The sequence below is a fragment of the Gadus macrocephalus genome, chromosome 5 (assembly GCF_031168955.1).
Source record: "Gadus macrocephalus chromosome 5, ASM3116895v1".
NCBI classification, from domain to species: Eukaryota; Metazoa; Chordata; class Actinopteri; order Gadiformes; family Gadidae; genus Gadus; species Gadus macrocephalus.
In genome coordinates this window covers 8,636,552-8,654,222 of record NC_082386.1, presented here as the reverse complement: position 1 = coordinate 8,654,222, position 17,671 = coordinate 8,636,552, and the positions used below count along the sequence as shown (strand labels likewise).

Here is a 17,671-nt window from a genome sequence, read left to right as displayed (position 1 = left end):
ACTTTTGCGATGCATCTTTAGATTTGTCGCCCCATCGCTGTTCTTTTATAAAGGAGCTTTATATGCTGCGTTGTTTGTGGCTGCATACATTTTGTGGTGTAGTGGTCCACTGGTGACCTGTAGTTGGATGTAATGTCTGAGCTTGAGGGAAACCCTTAGAAAAGGGGTTTTGCACTGTTATACCGCGATCTATAGATATTAGTCATTCGAGACAATCTAATCTAAATTCAACGATTTCACTGCATCGCTTAGCTCCGTCTCTGGCATATTTATCCAGCACCCTGATGAAGTAGTCGTTTTGGACGATTGCCAGTGGAATTCATGCAGCAGTGCAGCCGTTGAGTATGCAAATAAGTTCTCGGGGCCATCCGTCCCCCGTACCAACATCGGTGTACCGGCCCTGGTTCAGAGTAGGGCCGTGTTACAGGGGGAGGGATGGATGGGGAGTTGATCAGCAACACGCTGTAACCGGCATACTTTATTTCAATCCGGGACGTGGGTCCTGGCAGCCAGCGCGTTATTAGGGTCGATTACAGTGTTTAATCTGAGCAGTGGCTGATTAGAACAGCTCTGCAGAGTCGCTTTAAAGCGCTCCCCACACACAGTGTGGCGAGGATCCAATATAAGCAGGGGAGATGGGGGGACCTTGTTCCCCCCCTGCGCCAACTGATATAAGCTGGCTGCTTAATCACCCCTGCTTTTTGTTTTGGTTTCGTATGACATGGAATGTATTTTGTGTCTGCACGAGGTTCATGGGTTGTACCGGTGTAATAATGCACCATTATCATGCATATCATTTTGTCTTTTCAGTTAGCTGCGGGCATTCTCTCCTGGCCACGTGTGTGTGTGTGCTAGAATAAAATGGCCTGCATATTCTTTAGCTCTTTGTAGTGGCAATGACACAGTGTGTCGGTGTGGGGGGGGTGGGGTCTCTGAATATCCCAGGGGGACTCTATCTATATCACGTTTTCTTTTTTATGCTGCTTCATTATTTACACACATATACTTCCAAGACTCTCTGGGGTAATATTTGTTTATGATGAATTATAAACCAGGCTTGGGGAGGGTGTGGCCGCCTCCCACACTTCTGGTCCCCTCACCCCCCTGCCCCATTTTTCTTTCATCCTCTCCTCCGTCCCTCCCAAAGTGTGTATGTGTGTATGTGGGTGTGTGTGTGTGTGTGTGTGTGTGTGTGTGTGTGTGTGTGTGTGTGTGATTTATCGGCATGCCTCTGGGTTTATTGAGCTTGAGAAGAGGATGGCAGTGCCTGGCACCACGGTAGCCTAACTGGCCGAATGAATCACTCGCCTACCTCACAGGCCTCCTGCTGTCTCTGTCTCTATATCCCTCTCCCTCTCTCTCGCTGTCTGTCTCTCCCTCTCTCCTTGTCTGTCTGTCTCTCCCCTTCTCCCCGTCTTTCTTTCCTCTCTCCCTGTCTGTCTTGTTCTCTCTATCCCTGTCTGTCTCTCATTCTCCTTGTCTGTCTCTCTCTTTATTATTCTCTCTAGCTTTTGCTCTCTCTTTTTCTAGCTCTCTTCCTCTCTTGTTCGCTTTCTCTCTCTTGTTCCCTCTTTCTCTCTGGTGCTCTCTGCCTTTCTGTTTCTCTCTCTGACACATCGAGGCTCTCTCCCGTGTGAAGGAATGCGTGAAGCCATCCCCGCATGGATGTGCCTGTGCTTCATATCCCCCCCCCCCCCCACCGCTCTCCCTCTCCTCACCTGCACTTTTCCTTCATTTCATTCTCCGCGTCGCTCTCCCTGTTTGTTTAGTTCGTGTCGGCTTTCATTGCGGTTGTACAGTGGGAGGCGACGAGGCTTCCACTTTGATTGGATCAGCGTTTTGTCTGGGAAACCGCCGGTGATACAGTGAGAGAACAGACAGAACTTGTCGTGTTTTTTTTCTCCTCTTTTTTATTATAAAGCTCCCCCCCTCCCCCGCGCTAGACGTGTGATTTATTGCGCTGCGGTTGGAAGCAGAGATGCTCAGAGGAAACAAAACCCAAACTGAATTCAAAACACTACAACGGATGCTGTGTGTTGTTGTGGTCCTCACAGCGGCCCCTGTGAGAGTCTGTGATCTGGTAAATGGCTTCATTATGCAGGTGAGGGGAGGTAATATAAGGGACTGCTGTGACATGTTGTGAACGCGGCACATTATCGCGGAGCACATAATAAGCCTGAAGGGAGAGAGCGAGAGAGAGAGAGGGAGAGAGAGAGCCGGCCTCCTGCTGCAAGTTAGCAGTGCTGGCATCAACGCACCGCCTCTTAATTCGACTGTCTTGTCTTTGCCAAGGCCTCTCTCTCTCTCTCTCTCTCTCTCGTTCTCTCACACACACACACACATGGATGCACACAAACGCGCACGCCTGACCACACGCTCCCCCAGGCAGTGTAGTCCAATCAGGGACCGCCAGAGTGTATCCACCTGCTGCTTACCTGCTAAACCAAGGCCTGGTAATCTGTATTTAATCAGACTAATGCTATGAAAGTGACTGCGGACTCGACTCCCTACCCGGCCTCCTTTTTAGACATTGGATCAGATGTGGCTGCAAGGCATTTAGACAGTCCAGGATGCCGAGGTTGATTCTGAGCCTGAAGGTACTTTGATCGACTCCCAATGTCTGTAGCCTCCCAGGTTCAAAAAAATAATAGCCTTTTTTTTTTTTACTACAAAAAAAACCACAAACAAACACCTCCCAATGCAAAACAACAAGAGCCTTATTTCTCTCACTTCGTTCCTGAACAAGGCCGGGGACGTGAATTCCTGTTTGGTCATCAACAGCGCATCGACGGATCCTCACTTTACCGCAGTCAGCCATTCCTGGCTGTTTATCTGGAGCGAGGGTGGGAGTGGTGGTGGTGGTGGTGGTGGTGGTGGTGGTGGTGGTGGTTGGTGGTGGTGGTGGTGGTGGGTGGGGTGTAGGTGGGTGCTAGTGGTAGTGAGGGCGTTGCATAAACAAGCCAGAACAGTCCACATTGTGCTGCTGCTATTCAGCACGGCCTGCCCATACAGACCCCTGTGTGCTGTGGAAACGTACGGCAGGGTAACGGGGACGGATGAGAGAGAGAGGGAGAGGAGAGGCAGCAGGAGATGCAAGACAGGGAAGAAAGAAGAAGAAGAAGAGGAGGATTAGGCGAGGGGAACATGGATGGGCGGCTTGGGAGATAGACCAAAGGAGACGAGCCGAGAGTAGAGGAAAAGAGGAGGAGAGTATATATTGTCCCCAATCCCCCCCCCCCCCCCCCATCACCTCTTTCTTTCTCTGCGAGTGATTATTGATTCCCAATCACCAGCCAACTACTGAATCTTCTCTTTGCTGAAGGTGCTGTGGGGGTGGCGTGGGTTTCTCTGACACTGCGCTCTAAAGGGAGGGGGAGGGGGGGCACAGTCCATGCTGGGCTCTGTGTGAGATACACCAGGTGTGTGTGTGTGGGTGTGTGTGTGTGTGTGTGTGAGAGAGAGCAGAGGGGAAGTAGGGGGAGGACCGGCCATCAGGATGTGGACCTCAGTGTGAGTGACGACCGGAGAGTGGACGGAGGAAGTAAACTAGCCAGGGGTGTGTGAGTGTGTGTGTGAGTGTGTGTGTGTGTGTGGTGTCATGCCCGCGGGGAGGGCGATCAGGGTGCGCAGGAAGGGCTGCTCCTTGGCGCGACGGACTCGTCGCCACGCCACGGCCGCCTGGAGGCTCCTCTACCGGCTGCTCTTCATGGTAACCCATGGCGACCGCTATATCCTCTCTCCGCTTTTATACCCCCGCCGCGGCTTTTTTTGGTGATGATCAAAGTGTGTGTGTGTGTGTGTGTGTGTGTGTGTGTGTGTGTGTGTGTGTGTGTGTGTGTGTGTGTGTGTGTGTGTGTGTGTGTGTGTGTGTGTGTGTGTGTGTGTGTGTGTGTGTGTGTGGACTCACACTACAGAGGATTGAGGTTTAAGTGCGTTTTGAATGGCACTCCATCTTTCTGTTGTGAGTATTGCCACTTATGACAGGGACTATATTTCGTGGCGAGTTTTTGGGTGGAAGGCGGAAAATAGAGTACAGTTATTCATACAGGGAGATGGAGAGCAGTTATGCAGATGATAGCCACTGTTGGTAATGGGGGGAATTAAAAGTGTATTCTGTGCGCTTTAAGAGAAACTAGCTATGTTGTTGACCGGCCAGCTAGGTCGACTGTAGCTCGGCAGAAAATGTGCCGTGTGCACGCTAAACACCAAACTTTGTAATGCAACTTTCTTTTTCACTTTATCTTCCTCTCAATCAGAAGTGTACAAAATGTTGTTCTTTAAATGTCACACCTGTTAAATACTATTTGCAAGGTAATGACATTTATCAGAGCGAGAAAGTGAGCGAGTGAGAGAGATGAGCGTTAACAGAAACCGGCATCTTGGTTCAAATCTCACACTAGTCTCTCCTTGGTACTGATCGTTTATACTTATACATACTCTTTAGTGACAAAGCGTGTATGGTCGTTTTAATCACAGTGGGTGACTTGGGCTAAAAGCAAAATTATTGCAAAAAATCGACTTGGTGTGGATTTTTCATCGCTATCTCTACACTCCTCTTTCCCAAACTCCCCCGCCACCCCCAGTCTCCCTCTGGGGCCAGGGCTCAGTCCCACCTCTCCTCGCTCCTCTCTCAATCAATTGGCTATTTGGTCTGTCTTTCATCCTGCCTTGGTGGTGGTGTTGTTGTTGTGAGGCGATAGTGAATCCTGAGTCACGACACAGTGTCTGCCTGCCTGCCTCCATGCGTCTCTCTCTCGCTCTCTCTCTCTCTCTCTCTCTCTCTCTCTCTCTCTCTCTCTCTCTCTCTCTCTCCTCTCTCTCTCTCTCTCTCTCTCTCTCTCTCTCTCTCTCTCTCTCTCCTCTCTCTCTCTCTCTCTCTCTCTCTCTCTCTCTCACATTGTGCCTGTCTCTATGCTGACTGCTCACAGTCACGCTTCATTGCAGGTACCTGCTTTCAGGACCTGAATGGAAATGTCCCTGTGTGACCAGCAGTCTGCCTCTGGCGGGGGGCAGGGGGTTTCAGTGAACGCCGTACAGTGGTTGTGTGCACCGCGTGCGGGTTCCCAACGCATGCATTCCAGCACGTGTGTATTGTTTGTTGAGCCCGTCCTTCTGCTGAATCTGTGGCTTTCGACAACATTACATGGTGACACGCACGCATGTGCACACACACACACGCACGCGCACACGAGGGCAGGGGGGGGGGATTCACCATGCTGTGAATCTTTGCTTGTGAAACGTGTTTGTATATTCAAGGCTGCCCTCCACCTTCTCAACATCCATGTGAAGGAGCTGGCTGGCTCTATGATAAATCTGTCACCTCTATATCCTCTAACTCTCGCAGACTGTGTCCCGGTCAGGCTGCAGATGCAATCTAGAGCTGTGTGTGTGTGTGTGTGTGTGTGTGTGTGTGTGTGTGTGTGTGTGTGTGTGTGTGTGTGTGTGTGTGTGTGTGTGTGTGGTGTGTGGTGTGTGGTGTGTGTGTGTGTGTGTGTGTGTGTTCCCAGCCAGAGAGTGCTGGGAGATGTTTGGTCTCCGTGTAATTATCGGGCCACATTCAGAGAGCCCCAGAGTACGAGCCGGGTGGTGGGCGCCAGATCGCTTGAAGGAGCCTGCCGAGGAGACACACACACACACACACACACTTATGGAAACAAAACACAATAACATCAGTGTATCAGTAGTCTGAAGGACGTAACGGCCACACTGTCATGGCTGTCTCATCGTTGGTTTGTTATTGTCGCTCTTATATTATTGTCAGTGTGGGGTTGTGGGCAGCAGAGTCTCATAGGATCAGGGTGTACATACTGAGACAGACTAGATTAACATCAGCAGATTGGTGTGTGTGTGTGTGTGTGGATGTGCTAGTGTGGGAGTGAAGGGGTATATTGATCTTTGCGTGAGTGTTCTTCTCTTCTCTTTAGTGACAGGCCTCACTTTGGTTCTTGCTAATGCAGCATTTCAACACACACACACACACACACACACACACACACACACACACACACACACACACACACACACACAGTGTTTGAGGGAGCCGTCCGATACTGCTGACCCCGCCGCCCTGCGCGCTTGCAGTGCTCTCACTGTGCTGCTGCGTTGCCATGCCAACGCGGCGCTTCGGTCTGTCAGCCGACGCTACAGCCAGCGAGAGTGACTGGCCTCGGAGCGTAGCGGCCCCAATACATCACAGACGGACAGACAGACAGACAGACAGCAGACCAAGGATGAGCCCACAGCCAAACACCTGATGTGTCTGAGAACGGACCCTCGTGTTGCTGCAGCCTGTTGAGGCTAATTCTGATTCATGTGTGTCCTTATGTACAGTTTGTATTGCGGCTAGAATACTCTGAATGTTCACAATGAAGTCTTTGTGGTGTCATCAAACATTAATACCGGTATTATAGCCAATTAGGGCAAACTGCAACTATAAATCACAGAGGCACAGACGCTAGAGCCGATATTATAACCTCGTCCACCACCGCACACAGCCACCATTGTGCTGCTAGCCAAAGAGCTAATTTCCCAACCCCAGGGGGCTAGTCCGCCGTTATGAATCATGATTTGCTTCCCATAAAGACACCAGGCTGACCTTGTCCGGGGAGCAGCAGCCACATAGGAAGCGCAACGTGCGCAGGAGTACGGGGTGTTTCAGACCCCAGTCTCGGGCGGTGGAGCGGGAACGCCAGCGCCGACCCGACTCGGAGTGGAGATATGTATTCAACGACCCCTCGCGTGGCAAATCCCCTGGAACTGATGGGACGTAAATCGGCATAACTGTCCGTCACGAATCCGTGAGAAATAATTAACCGCGCGGCTAATGCTGGCTCAACCTTCTAGGATATTCCTCCAACCCCCCCGCCCCCCCCCCCCCCCCAGGAGACTTATGCATAAAGCTGGCTGTGATGCGGGTTAGCTTATAGCACGTCATGGGCACATCTACACAATGCTGCGGCACCAGCATCCCATTGTTTTTGAGCATTTTTCTTCTCTGTTATTGCTGCATGGATGCCGAATTACATACAGTATTGTTCTGTAGAGAACAGTGGCTGAATCTAAATTAGGTTCACCACTGGGGGAATGTGCTGAAGAGTGCAGTCTATTTAATCGTTTTTTCTCTCCCGAGCATCTGCCTGACAGTTAACTTGTGTAATTTTGATCTTTTAAGGACTTCTGTCGCATCAACTGACTGTAAAGTCACTGGACGCAACAATGCACGTCCCCTTATTGTAGCCTGCTCTGGAGGAGCGTGTGGGTGTGTGAGATCTCCAGGGGGGGGGAGTGATCTCACCCCCCTGTGGATGCAATGCTCATCGTCCCCTACCCTACCCTCTCGCTCACCTCCTGTTTCAGAGCACTCTTTAGAGCATGCCGGAAAGTGCCGATTTTGTTTTAAGCTGCATAATCGTTCAAAGACAATGTGTTGTAACGAAGTGGGCATCTGCCCCTATCGCCCATCACCCGTTGTGTGATGGGCGATACCTGAAACGATGGTGCATGAAAACATTCCAAATGACAGACTTCCAGACAACTCATCACTCGTTCTCTCTCTCTCTCTCTCTCTCTCTCTCTCTCTCTCTCTCTCTCTCTCTCTCTCTCTCTCTCTCTCTCTCTCTCTCTCTCTCTCTGGGCAGAGCGTGACACGGTGTGCACTCTCTACCAGTCCTTCCAGGACGGACCTGTCTCGGGGGCCAAGGGCGCGGCGGCGGCGTCCAACCAGGGCTCCAGTCGGGCCCCCGGCGCAGAAGCCGCCCCCGCCGCGACGCTGCTCAGACCCTGCCAGAGGCACATGAGCCCCACGGAGAGACTGTGCAAGGTGGTCCAGGAGCTGGTGGACACGGAGAAGTCCTACGTGAAGGTGAGCACTCGTCTTTTAGGGCTACGGCGGGACAGGCAGGGGTTTTTAAGGCAAAGGGACCTTTAAGCCCTGAAACTCAAGACGACCCTCTCGGCGGTGTGCATCAAACGTGTTCAGGGGACTCTGGAGTCAAACAAAGACTCTGGAGTCAAACAAAGCGCTGAGTCGTTGATGTGCCCTGCAGGCATGCTAGTGCTTTTGGAATGCCGTAAAGCGCTGCCCTGAGATCCTTTTTTAGCGTTTTTTTCCTTCAGCAATAAAGCCGCCGTTCAGCGGCGTAAACATCCAGAGACAGCGGAGCACCAGCCGGCCGTCAGAGCTTCATAAACCAATAGCGGCGGCTGAGTGACGAGGACGGAGCGAGGCAACGAGACGGAGGGCGATCGAGGCCGCTAAAGAGTGGGAGAGCGAGGGTGAAACTCGCCATGAATAGAGGGCGGCGGGGTGACTGCTGCTTCTCGCTGGCAGCCTCAAAGAGACTGACACGGCGCTCGCCGAGCCCCGTCATCGGCGATCCACCCCTCCTTCCTCACCGGTGAAGGGGGGTTGCCGTGGCGACCCCTGCTCTTTCCCTCTCCTCCTACCCTGGCGTCCCACGTCCCACGTCCCAAAGAGCTGCTCTCCACTCTAGCCCTCTCTACACCTTTCAGAGCCTTCTGATTACCCCCAGGCGGGCTTCCTCCAGCTTTTTCTTTCCTTCCTCTTTTGTTCCTCTCCCACGCATGCTGCTCCTCCACACACACACACACACACACCACCCCCCCTACCTCCCTTCTTATTCTCTTTGTTAACATCTCACTATTCTCCAGTTCATCATTTTCCACTCCCGCCCGCGCCTCCATCACCATAACTACTTCTAGGCCAACGGGAAAAAAAGGGCTCTTCCCAGAATGCCTTGCTCCGGCTCTTTCTACTGCTACTTGGGGGGGGGGGGGTTTAACAATTAGGACGTGCCACAGCACCTGGGACGGGGAGAGTTTGGGTGGGTGGGTGGGTGGGTGAGTGGGTGGGGGCGGGTGCCATAAATCAACCTAATGAGTGAATATGCCGTTGGCGAGGCACTGCTGCGGCAGCAATGGAAGGAAGGGAAAGACGTGACTGAATGGAAGGCCGGTAGCTGGGAGACGGAGTGGGAGGGAGAGGTAGGGGAGAAGATGGGCAGAGAGAGAGAGATGGAGAGATGGGAGGAGGGGATATGAAAGGTTGGTGGAGAGGGGGGTAAATGGGAGGTGGAGCCGCAGAAAGATCACAGGGGAGTTTAAAAGGCTTGGAGCGGAGAAGGACGATGTTGTCTGGCATCGATGTTTGACTTCTCATCACTGACCTTCTTTTGGTGTCTGTATCTCTGTCTTTCTGTCTGTCTGTAGGACCTGGCTTGCCTGTTTGACATCTACCTGAAGCCCCTGCAGGATGAAACCTTCCTCACACTGGATGAGGTATGTGTATACGTGCGTGCGTGTGTGTGTGTGTGTGTGTGTGTGTGTGTGTGTGTGTGTGTGTTACGGTATCTGTGTCAGGTGGGGGGTGAGAGTGGAGTTGATGATGTGGGATTCATAGTGTGCGTTACCCGAGGAGTAGGAAGGGAGGTACGAGGGGGTGGTGATGAGATTGACCTGACCGGGCCACCATATCTACCTCATTACTGCTGCCCTTCCACCCCCCCTCCCCCCCTCATGCTGACCGGCAGCCTCCCAGAGGAATGAGCCAATAAGATGCCTCGCTCCAGGACACCGTTAACCGCTGTGGATTTCACTGTGATTGTGATTGAACACGACCCGTTCCCCTACATTGATCGACACTTCGTTTCCCAGGATTAACGCACAGAAAAACTGGGCCATTTCATTGGGTTTATAACGAGACTCTGGCCATAGACGGTGCTTCTGAAATACCAACGACCTTGGCGGAGGTCATTGGTATTTCCTCCCCCTGCCCTTCGCCCTTCCTCCTCCCCCTCCCCCTCCTCCTCCCCCTCCCCCTCCTCCTCTCTCTCCCTCGGGCGTGCGACGGTGCGGCGAGCACGACCTCAAACACAGGACGTCCCTCCTGCCTGCGCCAGCGAGTCGATTGTATGCTGAGCACTCGGGCAAATTAAAAGACCATTATGGGACACAAAGACATGTACAGCCCACAAAGTGGACAAGGACAGGGCGGCCGCAAATGGATTTTAATGATAGGTGTGTGTGCGTGTGCGTGTTCGCGTTCGCGTGCGTGTGCGCGTGTGTGTGTCTGGCGATTGCTGCCTTATTCCCCGAGTGCATTTATCAGCAGGCGAGCCATCAGAGTGAATATTTCTAACTCTGACTGTTATGAATCACTCTCCCTCATGAGACCCCAAGCCTGCTGCTCCATCACATTGTACTCAGTCTCCTTCCAGACGACCCATATTTCTCCTCAGCCGTCACTTCTGTCTTAAACCTCTCACCCCCCCCCCCCCCCCCCCCCCCCCGCCCCCCCCCCCCTAACCACACACAAACACACGCACACCCTTTTAACACCCAGCTCTGAACCCTGTGGTCTGGCAGATGGAGAGCCTGTTTGGCAGCCTTCCCGAGATGCTGGACTTCCAGAGGGTCTTCCTGCAGACCCTCGAGGAGAAGATCGCCTCCTCGCCCGACTTCAGTACCCTGGAGACCCCCGCTCAGTTCAAGGTGAGCTCAGGGCGAACACACACACACACACACACACACACACACACACACACACACACACACACACACACACACACACACACACACACCCCAACCATATTGTCTAAACATCAAGATGTATATCAGCACACCCGTCACCATCACATCCATGTATCGTCAACCGAAAAACAAAGACACAGACGGAGGCATTATGCTGCAGCCGTTGGTTTATTGGGCATTACTCTGACCCACCGCAATCTATTGCATTCATTAGTCATCCACACCCCGCGTCGGCACAAACAAAACAACATTACAGGAGCGGGCTGAGAACGCCCGCACCTTAGCAGCAGACCACACACAAAGACACACACAAAGACACAAACACGGTGGTGGCAGTTCCATGGTTGAGATATCTTTCTAGGCAGCGGCGGCGCCCTCTTTTGAAGTCATGAAAGGCATTCATAATTGAAGAAGCATGACAGGGTCATGTTATTGTGATTGATACTCCTGGCGCGAGGAGATGTGGGCTCTATTGATCAGGGGAAAGGCTGCATCCATCGCACCGCTGGTGGAAGCCTGTGAACTCTGAGGCAGAGGGAGAGAGAGGGGATAGAAAGAGGTGTGGGGAGGGAAGGGGAAGAGAGAGGGAGAGATGGGATAGAAGGAGGTGTAGGGGGAGAGAGAGGGCGAGCGAGAGGGGTAGAGGGAGATGTAGAGAAAACAAGAGTGAGATCAAGAGAGGGGGGGATAAAAAGGACATGGGGGAAGGGGGGAGGGTGTCTCCACAGGGAGTGACCCGAGTGGCCGAGTCACGATTTCACATGTTTGCGCTCTCTCCATCGCTCCAAGCACAGCCACAACCTCCTGCCCCTTCCCCGCCGCCTCTGTCCTGGCGTGATTGTTGATACTCATCTCTCCACTCTCCCCTTGTTTACCAGAGGCTGCTGTTCTCCCTGGGCGCCTCCTTCCTCTACTACGCCGACCACTTCAAGCTCTACAGCGGCTTCTGTGCCAACCACATCAAGGTCCAGAAGGTTCTTGAAAGAGGTATGTTATCTATACACACATTTCATCCATTAGAACCCGGTGAGGGATACGCATGCACGGTGAAGTCACGTCCAAACTTTTCCCGCCCCCGAGTTGGACAAATGTGGTGCCCTTGCGGCTGCGTTGCATCACAGGCGGTTCGCTAGAGCTGGATGCTGTGCCCCCAGGCTCAGTCCCCGCAGCTCTATAGGGGAGAATATCCATTATGCAAACGAGCAAATGACCCCCGAGTACGGTTTATGGAGAGGCAAGTACAACGGGGCTATTTATGTTCGAGTGAAACTAAAAATGAGTTTCACATTTGCGAGGCAGACACACTTACTTTTCTATGATCTGGGAACACATCAAGTGATTTGAGTTTATAGAGGGGGAGTGGTCATGCCTTGCATGCACCCCGTCAATGTTTATTGAACATCTGTTCTGCTATGCCCACCCCCACAAATGTATATTAATTTGCTATGCACCCAAAAGATTATGAAATAAATAAGTATATAATAAATATATATATTGAAATAGTGATATTCGTATGGTTTGTCCAGGCTAACATTGTTCAGTTCATTCTTCTAGGTGCTAGATCTATCTGTTATTTGACTCACAAAAAACAGTCTCTGAAAGGAGAAACATGCCTTAGATGGTGCTCCATGTAGCGCCATCTACCTCTCTATCTTTAGATAGCCATCAGTGGTGGACCTAGTTTATCTCTGCTTGTTACGACGTTGAAAAGGCCTTCCATTATCCAGCCTACTGGATAATGGTGTCTGTGTCTGTTGAGCAGAAAATGGAGACTGCAACTGGCTGGAGATCCTCCTGTTGGCTGGTTTCAAATAATTTCAAAACTATTGTAAAAATTAAAACAATTCTAGGACTTTTTGTAACAAACACAGATGCCTTGCATAAAAATGTGTTGACACGTTACTTGTGTTTGGGAATACTGCCAGAGAGAGGAGGGATAGGGAGACTGGTTTTCCTTGGAGGAAATGCTCTCATGTGCTTTGGGAAAATGATTATGGGGGAAGGGTGATGGGATGGTCCCAGAGAGGGATGGAGGTGTCAGATGATTGGGTTGGGGGGATATTCATCTCAAGGGATTATCAAATATTTTGGTAATCTGCCAATTTGGTCAACATGGTCGTCGTTGTCCCCCTCCCCCCTCTATTCTGACCAACATGATTTATCTTTGTCAGACATCATAGAAACCGTCTTTAATTAAAATCCCCTTCCAGCCTAATTTATTTCCATCCCTTCTCCTCAGCTTATTCCCAAAACACAAATCAGGGTTTTGAATAATTGAATGTTGTGCTGTCAACGATAAGCAAGTTTGATGGAGCACATTAGATAGATGGTGTTGGATAAATCGCCTGCTCGCGAATATTTGCAGTTGAATTCAGAGTGCTGAATAGGAGAGTGTAGAATGAGATGGACATTGCGATATTGTGAGAAGGATGGTCAATCTTTGCCATTAGATCGCTTGAAACTGTGAACTTGAAAACATTGTTGTGATACTAATAGAAGAGATAAGCAAAGGGTATAGCAAAATAATACAAAGCTGGGATTGATATAGAATTCCGGTGTCTCTGTGGAGCATTTTGGCAAAGCAAAATAACAAAACATCAGCGGGATAACATGACAAGCGGGGCACTTACAACATTGCATTGTTCGCGAGTCGCCACACACAAAATTAGCCCTAGTTTCTTTGGAACCCAAACATTTACACAAAACTGGACCAAAGCCACAGAACGACGCCAGTGCAGTCTCTGCTACAAGGCAGCAAGCCCGGGAACATAATACGTCCTACTAATTGCAAGGTGGGGCTAAAAACAGACCTGGGTAACAGAGTACACACACACACACACACACTCACTCGCGCGATCCTCTGAGTGGGTATATGCTTAGCGCAGCAGGACCCCAAAGCAGCAGCAGCAGCAGCAGCAGCGAACTCTACAGCCCCATCCAGAACCAGCTGAGCCAAGGACAGGGGGAAGAAAGCGTGGGCGTTTGACTAAACCCTTCGAGTAATTATACGCCAAGCCCATCATCGCACCAGTCCGTCCCTCTCCCCTCCCCCCTCCCTCCACTGGCTCGCATCTGCTCTGACGCGCTGCCGTTTCGGGGTTCGCCCGACTTTTCTGTTTACTTGTCGACTTGTTAATTGCCTGCCAATTACTCACCGAGGTGTCGATGCGGCTGCCTGTCTGTTGCGCTGAGTGCTATAATTAATACTTTAATGGGCCCCCCCCCTCCGATCCCCTCCCCGACTGTGCGCCGGAAAACGGGAGGGAACGGCTGCGTCGCTTCGGAGAAAACCTCTCTCGCCACCTCTCTCTCTCTCTATCTCTCTCTCTCCAAAGTATTCACGACCGTCTTGTGTGAGAGCTGCATCATCTAGCATTTATTCAGTCTGGTGCTTGACCTTTTCTTAAAGCCGGGAGCCCTGGCTGTCGCCCACCCGTCCCAGGGCTGCAGCCTGTGTCGTTGTAACACCACCGATTCTGGCACTGCCTTAACATGTTGACACGCACAGTCTGGCAGAAACGCGGTGCTCCCCTTTGGCACCATGAAAACGGATGACAACCGTCTCGACACAATTGGGATTCCAAGATAGTGGCAAGTGGTTGGGTGTTATTTTTGGGTGGTGGCGTGGCCCGTTAAAATACAACAACAACCTCGCCCAGAGCAAGCCTGTGTCTCTCTGCCGTTTCTTAGCCTGGGTGCTGCAGTGATCATGCTTGGCTGAAGTGCTCGTAGCTTCCATTGGATTGACCAAACCATACATATATGAACATCAAAGCTCGTCGGCTGGGAATGTGATTGAACAAATACAAATGATGGCTCAAGCCAACAATGATGTGCAATTTCATGAATCTGATCGTCCTTTGTCTGTTTTTTCTTTTTTCTCTTCAGTGAAGACGGACCGGGCCTTCAAAGAGTTCCTGGATGCCAGGAACCCCACCAAGCAGCATTCTTCCACCCTGGAGTCGTACCTGATCAAGCCCGTCCAAAGGGTCCTCAAGTACCCGCTGCTGCTCCGGGAGCTGGTCTCACTCACAGACGTTGAGAGTGAGGAGCACTACCACCTCAACGGTAGGCCACACGCCCACACGCCCGCGCCCACGCACACAAGAGATAAAGCTGCTGCTTTACACAGTTTCAAAGTGACCTTCCTCTTCTGATCTCCGTGGGACACAATGAGGTCCTGGCTCGGATTCACAGAATCAGATTTGGCCAGCATGACCTTCAGATCTAGAAAACCAGATTAGACGCCGGCCAAGTTGTCATCGTCATTCGTTCCTCTGATTCAGTCCAGCAACAATGTAAACCCTTGGGGGAAGGGAGACATGGAAGAATGTGTGCATGTGTATTTATACACCCTGTTTTTAGTACACCGAAGGGAACTTACCCCCGTGCTCTCTCTCTGCTCACCTCCACACACACAGAGGCCCTGAAGGCCATGGAGAAGGTGGCCAGCCACATCAACGACATGCAGAAGCTCTACGAAGACTACGGCGCCGTCTTCGACCAGCTGGTCGCTGAGCAGACGGGCCACAACAAAGAGGTAGAGGGAGCATGACCATGACCAGCCTCCCTTAAGTGGATGGGAAGGGCACTTTAATATATAGGAGGACTCTTAACTCGTCAACCTTGATCCGCACGTACTTAAATGAAATCAGTAATGGTGGAACGTCAGCCTTTTACTTAAGTGATTAAGATTGGAGTGGGGGGGGGGGGGGGGGGGATGCCGAGACGGGAGTAAACACTTTATGCTTTGTCACAGTGCGCATGTTGTGTGACAGATTTACAGTTTAGCTTTAGTGAATGCGCGGCACATTAAGTGGCCATCAGCCCTGTCTGAGTCACGGGGAAACTACCAAGCGCGCCCGTGGCACATCTTCAGATTCTGTTTTCACGCTATTTACTTACTGGCCCGGACACCATTTCGCCCCAGGGTGCCAAGCCATCCAGTATTCCGCCGTCGGCCACCGGCTGCATTAATATTCCAAGCGTCGGCTAAATTGCGTTTGGAATTCGACATAATATCAGCATTCGCAGCACTCAGCCCGGCTCAGGCTTAAGGCCACCGGATAGAAGTCTGACTCTGAAAATCAGCATGCGAGTGGCGTGATCGACATAAGCGCGTCGTATCTGAGGAGCTCCGTTCGCAGACGCGCAAGCACTTAATATGTATCTCACAGCCCCTAAAGTCTGCCTCTCTGCCCCCCCCCCCCCCGGCGGCGGCTTCTGTCTCCTGCTCCCAGGTCACGGAGATCTCCATGGGAGAGTTTCTCATGCATTCCCCGGCGGTCTGGCTGAACCCTCACCCCTCCCTGGGACGCATGAGAAAGGACCCAGAGATGACCGTGTTTGGTGAGTCACCGCTCTGCAGTCCTTGTTGTTCTCTTCCAAAGGGGGAAGAAAATGAAAAGAAATACATGGGTTTTTGTATTCCACACGCATTGTTGGTTTAAGAACGATGCAGAATTCAAGTCATTAATGTGATCTGTTTGGGGGAGTGCCCATGCAAGTCATTACAGTGAGATCAATGGGCCGATATGCTCTTTTTATGGAAAAGTTGCAGCACAGACGCTATGAATCTTTGAGCTTTGGAATCTGAACTGCGTCTCGGGGGAGAGGGCACCAGTGGGTCCGTACCGAGGAGGGTTCAAAGTCCAACGATGTCTGCGTGTTTTCTCTCATCAGTGTTCAAGAAGGCGGTGATACTGGTCTACAGGGAGCACTACAAGCTAAAGAAGAAAATGGTAAGAATGTTTTCCTAAACTTGTACCCTTTCTACTTCCTCATTTGCCCGACGCTGCCGGTTTCCAGTACACATCCCCTTACCTTTTGTGTGTGACCCAAACAGACCACCTCGCGTTCCTCGACCTCCCAGGGCGACACGGACCCCTTCAAGTTCCGCTGGCTCATCCCGCTGTCGGCCCTGCAGGTCCGCCTGGGGAACACTGCAGGTAAACACGGGGCCCCCACCGCCCACTGGCCTCGCCTGGGTTAACCAGGGGCCGTGAGGGGTTAAACATTCACCCAGTGGCGCTCTCACAAGGTTCCCCACTAGGCAGTTCCTCGCCCACTGGAGCCAATCCTTTCACAAATCTTTGTCTCTACAAAGGCTAATCATACTCCTCTGCACTCCCCATGAATAGAACAAAACAATAAATGTCAATGCTAGCTCCTCCAAAAAAGAAAAAGTCTGGTACAAAATACACCAATTAAGTCTTTGTTCTACACTGGAGCCGCTCAGCCAGCCATTTACTACTTCATCCCCATGCCTCGCTCCACGTCCGTCTTCCCTGCTCTCTGTAATTTTCCAAACAGTAAATGCATTAGTCTCTCTGATTGCAAGCCTTTGTCTTCCGGGCCATTCCTCGGACCCTCTCAGGCGCGGGCACCGAGAGCAGCTGCATCTGGGAGCTGATCCACACCCGGTCCGAGGTGGAGGGGAGGCCAGAGACCATCTTCCAGCTATGCAGCAGGTCAGTTCGGGATCAGTACACATTGGGTTGCGTGTTCTTCGTTTCCACAACAGCGGCTGCTTGAGTTTAAGCCTGAATAGAATGGTGGTGGTAATGCCCTGAGCCCCAGGGTGATTCACACACGGTGAGGACAATAATTGGCCGTATACAGACTTGGCCTCAATTCTGGTTAATCTGCATCTTGAGAAATATCTCACATTCTGCGGGGGATTCTGAAAGAAAATCAAAGCAGATTATGTGCGTCATTGCAAACATAGCGGGTATCAACTCGCATGATATGAGTCCAGTTTGCCTAACGTCTCCCTGCGCCCGGTCCCTGCAGCGTGCCCGAGTACAAGGCCAACGTGGTGAAGGTGATGCGCTCCATCCTGAGGGAGAACGTGAGGCGGGGCACCAAGGGCGACGCGGCGCCCGACCGAGGCTGCAGAGAGCGCCTGGCGCCGCTACGAGGCACCCTGCCGTCCTCCGCCCGCATAGGTGAGGCTGACCGGCCGACGCCCACCACGCCCGTCAGCGCTGGAGCACGGTCCGCACTGTGACCGCTTCATATTTATTCATGGAAAGGCTGAGACGTCCTTGGATTGTTATCAGTTTGCCGGGTTCGGAGTACGACAGAGATTTGACGACTACTCTGAATTCAGCCTCGGCGAAAG

At 51.7% G+C, this 17,671-nt stretch overlaps 1 protein-coding gene across 1 annotated transcript in view; it reads left to right on the top strand.

Annotated features, from left to right (window-relative positions):
• Positions 1-17,671, top strand: part of tiam2a (TIAM Rac1 associated GEF 2a) — a 54,672-nt gene that overhangs the window by 35,002 nt on the left and 1,999 nt on the right. The window contains exons 16-26 of the mRNA XM_060052030.1: positions 7,640-7,861; positions 9,229-9,297; positions 10,384-10,509; positions 11,427-11,535; positions 14,437-14,616; positions 14,970-15,088; positions 15,789-15,897; positions 16,231-16,289; positions 16,394-16,496; positions 16,925-17,018; positions 17,341-17,495. Of these exons, the coding sequence (XP_059908013.1) occupies positions 7,640-7,861; positions 9,229-9,297; positions 10,384-10,509; positions 11,427-11,535; positions 14,437-14,616; positions 14,970-15,088; positions 15,789-15,897; positions 16,231-16,289; positions 16,394-16,496; positions 16,925-17,018; positions 17,341-17,495 (1,345 nt within the window). The remainder of the gene's footprint in view (positions 1-7,639; positions 7,862-9,228; positions 9,298-10,383; positions 10,510-11,426; positions 11,536-14,436; positions 14,617-14,969; positions 15,089-15,788; positions 15,898-16,230; positions 16,290-16,393; positions 16,497-16,924; positions 17,019-17,340; positions 17,496-17,671) is intronic.